Source organism: Gouania willdenowi, chromosome 4 (genome assembly GCF_900634775.1).
Source record: "Gouania willdenowi chromosome 4, fGouWil2.1, whole genome shotgun sequence".
Taxonomy (NCBI): domain Eukaryota; kingdom Metazoa; phylum Chordata; class Actinopteri; order Blenniiformes; family Gobiesocidae; genus Gouania; species Gouania willdenowi.
The window spans coordinates 32,737,602-32,748,139 of NC_041047.1; the positions used below are offsets into that span (position 1 = coordinate 32,737,602).

Below are 10,538 nucleotides of genomic sequence, written 5' to 3' on the forward strand. Positions count from 1 at the left end.
GCACCTCAGCTCAGACCCTTTGAGAGGGAAACACTTCCTGTTGATGCAGAGGGCACGAGAGCCTGGCTTTGACCTTGGGAGTGGCTGATGTTAAAGGAATGAGACAAACATGTGATTTAAATGTGCTGCTGTTTGTGTGTCATCATAAGAAATGGTTTGAAAGACAAATGTCTGTTGGTAGTGGATATGTTTGGAAAGCCTTAAAGCCTCAGAGGTTTTATACTGTATGCTGCTGTAGATGACCTTTTAGTCGGTGATGATATGCTCCACGGAAAGACTACATTTCTGCTCTTGAAAAACTAAGTTAAAGTAACTTCATATTTATATTTATTGAGAATTTGTCAATAAAGCCCATTTTGTAGCAAATAAAACTTAAATTAAGCGTTAAATTGATGTCACATGGGCCTTTAAAAACTGAACAGACTTCATTTTATCTCTTCGGAAACATCTGCAATGTTATGCTTTTAATTTGTGTCTGAAATAGTGGAAGCATCAACCTTTTTAGTTTCAATAACTGTATTGGAACAAATTATAAACCAAGGTCTACCTCTTTGTAATAGTCCTTTATGATATAAGCTGGGATAGGCTCCACCAAAAATTAAACCTTTATCAAAGAATGATGGCAGGACATTTTTCTTTTTTTATACATATTGACCCCAACTCGTCCCTGAAGCCAAATTTGACAAAGACTACTTGAGTGATGGTTTAACCACCTAACGCCTGGAGCCACTACTTCCTGATTAAGTGTTCAACTATTGTGTGTTTGATAAATATATATATATATATATATATATAGAAGTAGAGGTTTTGTTGAGTTAAAAAGCAGCATAAATCTCTTTATTGCTATATTAAAAAATCTACAAATATTAGGTCTTACTACTCTTACTTATTCAACTTCACTTTATCCCAACACATTTTTTTTCTTTATCTTGAAGTATTCATTTTAGTGCTGTAAAAAATAAGTTATATTTACAATAAAAGAAAATAAGTAAGGTTTGACAAATGTTCAAGTTCTTCCCCATAATCTATGATCACATGTTTGAATGCTGAGTAATCACTGCCTTAGTAACACACACCAGAACAGGATGTTAGGTTTACTAGCTCAGCTATATCATCCACTCGTGATGTGCTTTATCACCAAGCTGCTAAAGAACAAGTTTTTTTTGTGTGTTTTGACTTTGAAGATGATCACTAATCAGCTCGTCTCCATTTGAACAGGAAGTCGCCCAGCATCTTCGTCCCAACACCCTCCGAGCACTTTACGGCAAGGACAAAGTAAAAAACGCAGTCCACTGCACAGACCTTCCTGAAGACGGAGTTCTGGAGGTGGGTGACACGTGCTCTCAGTGCACTGCACGAGACACCACACCCACATCCTCTTCTATGTGTAGTGCCATTCATCTCACTGATGGGTATTCTCACCGTCTTAGGTTCAACACAATCACAACTACCTTTATCTGGAAACTGAAGAAAATAACACCTTCCACTGATGCATAGAAGTGTATTTAGACTGGTCTCGTGACTCCACTCCGTAGTCCGGGCAACCTTAGATCACAGTGGCTTTAAAGAGAGTGAGACTGGCAGAAGGAATTTGAAATAAATCCATTGTTTTCCAGGCAGTGGGTTTGACCCATCGAGCGCCATTGTTTGGTAAAACTCCTGATCTGTAGCTCTGGACAAATGCCTCTTTGTTAAACATTAGCCTGTAACTGACTGAGCTGCCATTTTCCCAAGACTGGGCCATGGTAAGAGTTGTGGAAGAATTACTCTGTGAATTTTATACAATAAGGTCAGAGAAGTTTGGTTATTCTTGATATTAGGTGTTTAATTTTTCTTTAAATTGTTTTTCCAGGTGGAGTATTTCTTCAAGCTCTTGGATGGATGAGATGGGAAAGATGGTTACGGCCACATATTCACACACTTCAGTTGTCTCAATTTTCTGTTTATTGTTTTAGCCTTATTCAGATTAAATAAAGTGACAAGAGCAGACTCCTGACAAATGTTTTGATCTTCAACATTGAATTAAGTATTTTCACACCATCTAAACATTTTTACACAAGATACTGCATTGCCTTTTACGGTTTCTATCTTTTTGACCAGCGACTTTGGTTTTGGATTTATACAATACACTCTGGAAAAAAAAATGTACAACTGCATAAATATAAAATTCTTTCACCATGAAAATGGCTAAAACATTCAAGAGTAAGTTGCATCACATTGCGTGATGACTCCAGCAAAAACAGGTTTTAAAGCACTGAGTTGCCACGGTTTCCATGGAGGTGAGTCTCCTAGGCTGGACCCACAGAACTCTACACTATGAATTAAGAATGAGCAGATGTAAGAGTATCAAACAAATTGTCATCAAACCAAATCTAAACAGCTAAAGGTGAACAAAATGTGTACAAATGCATTTTTTACTAACACATGGGCTTTAGAGGGTCAGAGTACCATGCTAGTATTTCAGTTAGTCAGAGCACATTGACACACACTCCAGGCACTCACATAGACACGCAAGCTATGTAGACACAAGCGTACGCACACACACACCTTGGACCTTTAAAGCAGACATAAGACAAAAGAGATTACAACATAACTACAGCACTAGACACTCCAAAAATATATAGAAACAACGTTAGAATGAAAGACCTTGAGCAGGACAGAAAGACAACTCGCTACGCATCAGTAGTGAAATTGTGGTTTTACAGTAATAGATGAACACGTCCCATGGCTCAAGGAACAATTTCATTTACAGTAGAATAAATATTTGCTATTGCTACTCTTGCATTTTACATTCTAACCCTCGACAAACACACAAAAGCTAGTGTAAAGCACACGGATTAAGTGTAGGTCCTGTATAATATGAATGTTCAAAGACTAGTGGCGTTTTCTTAACTCTTGTATTTTCTCTACATTTTGTTTCTCTTCAAAATGAGAGTGCTTTGATCATGGCTGAGGTCACGAGTTAACCGTGAGCTTAACATCAAAACGTCCCTGATAACGATCTTTCTCACTGTAATTAATGTTGGCTCCGTAGGCTTTGCACTCAATGCGAACTTCCTGACCAATGGTGATGTTGGTGAACTGGATGGCCACCAAAGGCTGCAGGTATTGGGGTTGCAGCAGTTTGCCATAATACGGGTAATACTGGAGGGGGAATCCATCACCAATTCCAAAGTACTTGATTTCTCCAATCTTCTCTTGGTCTTCCTCTCTCTGTGAAGATAGGTGTGGTGCTTTACTTTTTACTCTGATAAATTCTGATCATAGTAGCTCAATGCTGTCAAGTCAACCATACCTTGTTTTTGCAGTGAATGGGGATCAGGTTGGAGAGGGCTTTGCTCTGCAGAGGGTCTGGGAGTGACTGATTGTTGGATGGAGCCTGAAAATAAACAATGAGCAAATATGGTTAATTGTGTTAGGTTTGTGGTTTAAAGCAGAGGCACAATAACCAAATGAAATAATTTATTAACAACTAAATTATGGTTTCGTGTTTAATGCCTGCAAGAACAAGCACAACTGTAATCATATTGTTTTAACTTGTTTACTTACTACATTTCTCACAATGCAACATAAATGACTTAAAGCTTGCTCAGAAACTCAAAAGCAAGTGAAACCATCTAAAGTGGTGGCCATTTTTTTTTTCAACAGAAATGATGGAGTGAAATGAGCCTGTTAAATGCAGCTCTCTGATTGTTCTTTGCACTTTGGCTCTGTAAAATGTGATTAACATTCCAACTAATGTTTTAGAGCTACTTATAGGAACATTTATGTATTAACCCCTTTCATTCAAATGTGTAATCAAATTGTAGAGGTTTAACACAGCTGGGCTGTTTTGACGAGATAACTTCAATAGAACAATCTGCCATATATTCACAATGAGACACTTTAAATATCAAAGTCTATTGGTATCCCATAATTTTCTTTCCATTTCCTCAATGGTTGATGCCTTGCCCTGCTTTGTAGTCTTGCATTATTTAAGACTGTGTGAATTGATGAGCAAATTAGATCCATCACTAAAACGCAAACCTTCTGCCAAGAACGCAACGTTCACCAAACATTGTCTGCATTTATGCTTATTTCTTTAAAAATATGTATACAGGTATATATATAGTTTTTTATTTCAAATTGTTGCAAAAGGGGAAACATACCCTTGGTCTGAAGTTGACAATCCTGTTGAGCTTGACAATCATACACGGCTTTCCAGTCTTGAAGCCAAAAGTTTCGTCTGGTTTTCCTGAGCAGCCATCAAGCCAGTCTTTGGAAAAACGACACGCTTTCCTCTGTTCTTTATCATTTTCCACAGAGCCACGGTCTCTGTATGACTGAGGATAGACTGGAGACATACAAAAGAACAGTGGCTTTTAAAAATTTGAGTAGATACCATTTGCAAAGTCATTTAGGTAATATCAATCCTTTAGTTACTGTCCCGTTACTTTTAAGGTTACAAATTGATTAACGAAACAGAAATATGGAAAGGAAATGAAAGAAGCTCAACTGACAAATGTACAATCAGAAGAGAGCCTGTGAATATTAAACAGAAGATTCTAGAAGTTCTACTTGCCTCCACAGTCCTCATATTTCAATTGATCAGTCTGATGTTCCTCTTCATAAGGCCTAAGGAGATCTTTAATGCTCCTAACGTACTTGCCATATGAATCCGGGTCTGACATGCTGAAAGAAATTTCTGATTTTTCTGAGCGAGGGTTGTGTGACAGACCTGAAAAACAAGCAGTGTTGGTCAGAAAGCTCGAACATAATGACACGAATAAGTGCAAACAACAGCTCTGGACTTTGAAAAAGTGAAGTATTAAAAGAAGTGAAGTTGTTTGTGGAAGCTGTGCTACATGGCGTGTGAGCCATAGTGAGACAGTGGTTCATTATCTTAAACAATGTGGGGTCTTGGGGATTTCCTCCGATGCTCTCTACTTGTTACAGCAGTAATTTTCCACAGACGTGCGCATGAGTCTGGGCGAGGTGTGGCAGGTCGGGTGTGAGATGAGAAAGGTGGAGGGAAACACACCATGACATTAATGTACACTTGTTGCTTTTAGATTAAGTTTGTAGTTTGAACCAGCCTTAAATTGGTGGCGCAACAGGGACGGCGAGAGCAACATAGATATGACTGAACGCTTGTGAAAGTTCACCGATCCCCTCCCCCCACCCATTCACTCTCACAATGGAAACTTTTAGCCTGAGAGTGGGAGGCGGGCTTTTGCTCAAAGCAAGCAACCAAGAGAGAATAATCCTAACTATTCTCTGCTTCCTGGATCGTGCCACTGCTGGAAACTTGCATTAGCTCAAAGCTCTCTGCACTTTTTCAGTTGTGTTGTGCTGCCTGTGCTAAGCTCAACATTTTTCAGCAGCAGTAGGCAGAACTGATCGGGTGGCATAGGCATTTACAACACCTCCTAAAAATACAGCCAAGGTTGAAGCTTCCACAAGTACTGCCACAACAAGACAGGAAGGCTAAAAAAAAAACCTCCGTCTTCTAGCTCATAGGAAAATATTAAAACACAAATGGTAGTTTTAAATGCATTGAATTCCCACAACATTCTAAACATGAGACATAAGGGAAAAGAACAAGCTTTGAGAACTCATAGAGCAATAAAACTCATTCAACAATATATAAACTACAAACTGCAGCCATGCTTTTGTTATCTGTGACTCATTATCAAAACCCACATGAACTGTTTCAGTTCCCCTTAGCCTGAGGGGAGAAACATTGACTGGCTGAGGAGTGAAGGACAAAATGGCTGAACCTCTGTAAGGTCAGAGACTCCCGATAGCGAGGCAGCTTGCAGGCACACCCCGACAGCCAATTTCAAACGCAGATATACACAAAGAGCAGCACCATTACTGAGAGACCCAAAGAGCAGAAGCAGCTCTTTACTGACCGTTTGGGTAGCAGTTAATTTGTACAGAGTTCATACGAAGACAAAATAGAGAAATGCTTCAAGGGATGTAGTTACCTGGGGGTGCAACTCTGTCCTGATAGGTGGGTTTGTAGTTACTTAATGTAAGCAGCAGAGCCTGAATGGTCCCAACAAAGATTCCAGCCAAACACCCGTAGAATATCACATAGAAAATGAAGATTTTAACTGTGGGAAAGAAAAGAAAAACAATGTTACAATGTTTCAAAGTGGACTTAAACTAACACACCAAAACTTCTGTGGGAAATCATTATGTGTGACAAACCAAAGTTTCTTAATGTGAACTTTTGGATTCATTAAACATTATTAATGTGGGGGGGGGGACCAATGAGCTGCATCTGAGTGACAGGAAAATTTCCCATAAATTTAAGCAATTAGTTTCCAGATTAAATTTTTCTGTCATCCTTATTGTAGTGCAATATATTATTTTTGAGATGTACATTTTAGAAATAGTAAATAAACAACACAGCAAATTGGCTGCCTACCCCTCAAAAACAACCAACTCCTTGTTGGATTTCAGCATTGTTCCAAACCTAGTGTAGTTCCAGTAACATCAGAAAATATTAGTTTTTAAAACGCTACCTGATTCAAAATGTACTCCAATTACGCAACAGCGGGGGGTGGGTTTCCAGTGCAACAGGATGAGTCACTCCCGCCCCCCTTCCCTCCACTGTGTCACATTCAGACAGGTTTGCAATAAAAACTTGTGAATGTTTTAAGGAAGGGCACATAATGGAACAAAAACGCCCTAATTCATGTTGCTGTGGTGGAAAACCTGTTCACCCGGTTTGAGTTGAGCTCCATGGTGTCTGTGGTCTACTGAAATCAAACAGCAATCCTGACTGTGAGCTCAAATAAACAATGAAAATAACATTTGCCTAATCCTGTGGTGTCCTCTTAAAACAGCACTAGGACTTGTCACTTTCTCACAGTTTATTGTTGTCTTCTCGATTAGCTGTGCACCTCTTTATGCCGTTTGTTATGAGCAGAGCTAGTATTATAAACAATAAGTAAATTAACGGTTAGCCCTTTTCAGACTTTTCTAATCCAAAACATGAATCCTTTTAATCCCATTGTGTTTGCAGCTGCTGTATCCCAACCTAAAAACTCACTAAATGTATGTCCAATCTGCAGTCTGTGAAACCAGTTGGGTGAGTTTAGTTGTGTTTGTTGTACTACCACGAATACATCTGCATGTGCCAACTATTAAGCTGTCCTGGAAGTGTGAACACAGTTGGTCTGTTCGTCCATGCCTTGCTGTGTCACCGTGACTATTTCAGCCGTTAAAGTGAACTGAAGTGCAGTCACTGTACATGATGAAGAGCAGTGTTACTCCCTTTTAGCAATGGCAGGTAGCCATGGCAGTGATACCATCACATGGCCTGAGGAAGGAAATGCTACCAGCTCTCTGGTTAACACCTTAAAGTCCATGACAAACTTCGGTCTCATTTCCCTTCATGGCTATAATCAACCAGCTAGCTACATGTGGCCTGGACCCAAATAGTTTCCAAAGGTAACCTCGATTAGATTTTGCTGCTAACAGCTGCGAAATGGGAGAAACAGATTTGCTAAACAAATGACATGCATTTTTACGTGTGCAAGTTCAACTCAGGTGAGCAGGTTTATCAGACTATGGAAAATTTAAACCGAAACTACTACTTATGCCAATATTTAAATTTAAACCTCAGACAATTTAAAAAAAAAAAAAAATTCATAAAAAATGTTCTTAAAGTTTAGGCTAAAAAGACGTTCCTTGGCTCTTTAAACATGACCAGATGGGTGAAATGGCAGTGATTATGAATTAAAAAAAAGGGCAAAGAGCCCCGCGTGTAAAAAGCACAGAGCCTGTCCTGGTGGGTAGTTTGAAGGGAAAGCCCCTCCCCCACACACTGCGGCAGCGTCTCCTCGTACATGAACGTCTCTTCACTGCCATAACTACTTGTTTTTCAAGAGTGTTTTAAGGGGACTTTACGAGGGCTCACTGTCTGTTTATGAAGCACAGATCACCCAATAAAGGCCAACATCGCACTAGGAGACTGTTACAACCAAATTCCTGACTTTTTTTAAGTGTTGACGGATCACTTTAAACGCAATCTGGCCCGATCAGAAACCCGATCGTGGAGTGATTCGTTGGATCATTCGTAGTTGGAGCGCAGACGTACCTGTTGCTTTCAAAGAAAGCGGCGCCTCACTTTTAGTTTAATGCGACATTTGTCTCCCTGAAAAACAACAATGACGTCTGTGACAGCCGATCGGCTAAGTTTAACCACAATGTGTAGTGTAACATCCGCACAGTGAGGAGATTTTTACTCTCAAGCAGCTCTGAGTAAGTTCGCCATTATTATGCACGACACTGGAACTACCACATCTGTGTGAACCTATTTATAAACGCCCACATATGAGGGCTTTAATGGATCGTTTTATACTATGTAAAGGGTAAAAAACATCCAGATATGTTGGAACATGAAAATAACCGGGACACGTAGGGGATGGGCGGCCCCTGAGACATGTGAGTCGTGATCAGTGTGTTACCAAGCAGTTTCTACACGCACGGATGTGGCCCACACCGGATAGACAGGCACAAAAACCCATTCCTGCTTTAGAAAAGGGTTCAACGTGCGTAGTAGGCGCTGTGCACTGGTGGCTAGTTGTCCAATCAAATCATCAAACACTGCTGACCATATTAGTCCAGCACACACTACTGCAAACTGTTTAAAAGCGATTAGGATCCTGTAAATGTTGGGTTTAAGTAGTGAAAGGGAGGTGGGGTTAGTGAACAAGCCTCCATACAGTAGTCACAGATCAGCCACTCATTATAGTTTCAAAATGAGTGAAAATTGTTCATTTAATTGTTGTGTCTTTGGTCAAACAGACTAGACTATATAAACGAACACAACTCTAATCACCGGGTTTAAAAAAAGAAGCCGTGGCCCACCTCAAATCGTCCTTCAGAATGACCTTTTCATAAGGGACAACTATGATCAATGAGCCAATTCGGTGCTACGCCTCGTGACCACCATCTATTAGTGCCCTAACCATAAACCTAAGGTGGAATCTTATTTAAATACTTAGAACGATTATTTATTTAAAAAATAATAATAATAATAATAATAATAATTAAAAAAACAAACAGTGAACTTGTTTATAGAGATCCTAAATGAAACCCGTTAGCTTTTCAGCTCCATCAGCCTGGAGTGTGTGTGCCAGCCTGGCCCACACAGCTCGGGTTTTTCTGATTTACCAGAGCCTCCATTGAACAGCCTGTAGTCACGACGCAGCGTGTCAGTGCTGAACTGAGCTCTAACAGGTGCTGTCTGTCTGTCTGTCTGTCTGTCTCTGGTGTCGGAAAATGGATGAAAAACACACACACCAACACTGTTGAAACACACACATCCCCTTTCTTCGTCCACAGCCGTTAGCAATTAGCTCGTAGGAACAGAAAAATAAATGTACTTACACCAGCTGCACCCGGTTCGTCCCAGAAACTCTCTCTTTTCTGAATTCCACAGAAACGTCCTCCATCCGCCGTCAGCGTCTTTATTCGCCGACATGTTAACCCCCCGGTAACGTCCTTCTCAGTTGTAGTAGTTGTTTTTTTCCCGGTTTTACCTGCTTTGACAGCTCGGCTGAGAGGCACTTTCAGCTCACACTCAATGTGAACTGTCTCTCACAGGAAACAAGAAAAAAACGCCCTCGTACCCGGCTCTTCAAATTTTACCGCACACCGTTTATCTATCGTGGAAAGCAACCCCGCCTGCAAACTCCCGTAATAAGTTAGCCCAGAATGGGGGAGGAGGGGGCTGAGAGCAGCCATTCACCGCCGCGCTCCGTTCTTTGCGTAAGAGGGAGGGAGAGGGAGAGGGAGGGGGGGGAGGAGCCTTCAGAGGTGTCGGGGTGCTACTGATCACGAGCCCACCGTCAGTTTTTATAGGATGCCGCTGCCATAGTAACCGGTCCGTCTACGTGCGTCTCAGAGGTCTCAAATTCCTTCCTGATGGAGAATAATGACACTAAAGGGCAACACCACTGACTCTAACAAGCTTTTGATATGATAACGTGCTAAAATATAAATAGCTGGTTTAACACATGGTTCTATTGGCTATATTTTAACTATTCATCTTAGATCTGCTTAAAGTAGGGCTGGCTGATATATCGAGATTCAAGATATATCCAGTTTTGTATTTTGGCCATATAGAAAATCACAATATTGCCTATATATATATATATATATATATATATATATATATATATATATATATATATATATATATATATATATATATATATATATATATACATATATATATATATATATATATTCTATAACTTGTTTTGTTTTAAAATACTCATTTTAGGAGGTGCTGCTTTCGCTACTTCTCAGAACATCATGAAGAGCTCAGTTAGATGATCACTGAGTTCTTCCTAAACCAGACCTTCATTTAAACAAGCTACATAACAAAACTCACTCACACGTGCTGTCCTTTAATCGGAGAAAAAGCCCAAAGTGGCACAAATTGTGCAGCTCTTTGTTAATAAATGTGCCAGAAATACACAAAAGGACAACAAAAATACAAAAAAAAAGCAAGAAAATCACAAAAGGTTAATCCA

At 39.9% G+C, this 10,538-nt stretch overlaps 2 protein-coding genes across 5 annotated transcripts in view; one reads left to right on the forward strand and one right to left on the reverse strand.

Moving 5' to 3' along the window:
• Positions 1-2,144, forward strand: part of nme7 (NME/NM23 family member 7) — a 33,978-nt gene extending 31,834 nt beyond the window's left edge. Inside the window, exons 11-13 of one of the 4 annotated variants that reach the window (XR_003673948.1) lie at positions 1,219-1,326; positions 1,617-1,745; positions 1,853-2,144. Coding sequence is in view for 3 of the 4 variants with exons in the window: in XM_028445221.1 (XP_028301022.1) it covers positions 1,219-1,497 (279 nt within the window). In the remaining variant the exon portion in view is untranslated. Of the gene's footprint in view, positions 1-1,218; positions 1,746-1,852 lie in introns of those variants that run through there. The other 3 variants (XM_028445222.1, XM_028445224.1, XM_028445221.1) reach the window with 3 other exon arrangements.
• Positions 1,927-9,773, reverse strand: atp1b1a (ATPase Na+/K+ transporting subunit beta 1a). The gene is made up of 6 exons (XM_028445226.1): positions 9,388-9,773; positions 5,970-6,098; positions 4,562-4,717; positions 4,149-4,333; positions 3,296-3,379; positions 1,927-3,213 (listed from the first exon to the last, which is right to left on the reverse strand). Exons 1-6 carry the CDS (start codon positions 9,479-9,481, stop codon positions 2,956-2,958), a joined length of 906 nt encoding a protein of 301 aa, XP_028301027.1. The 5' UTR covers positions 9,482-9,773; the 3' UTR covers positions 1,927-2,955.
• Between the last annotated feature and the right edge of the window lie 765 nt (positions 9,774-10,538).

Bases quoted from the DNA above. Each gene is read 5' to 3' on its own strand.
- atp1b1a (XM_028445226.1), bottom strand. From the start codon at position 9,481: ATGTCGGCGAATAAAGACGCTGACGGCGGATGGAGGACGTTTCTGTGG. The intron at 6,099-9,387 runs GTAAGTACATTT...TCTTTCCCACAG, and splicing joins ACGAACCGGGTGCAGCTGGT to TTAAAATCTTCATTTTCTAT. The intron at 3,214-3,295 runs GTATGGTTGACT...CTATCTTCACAG, and splicing joins CCATTCACTGCAAAAACAAG to AGAGAGGAAGACCAAGAGAA.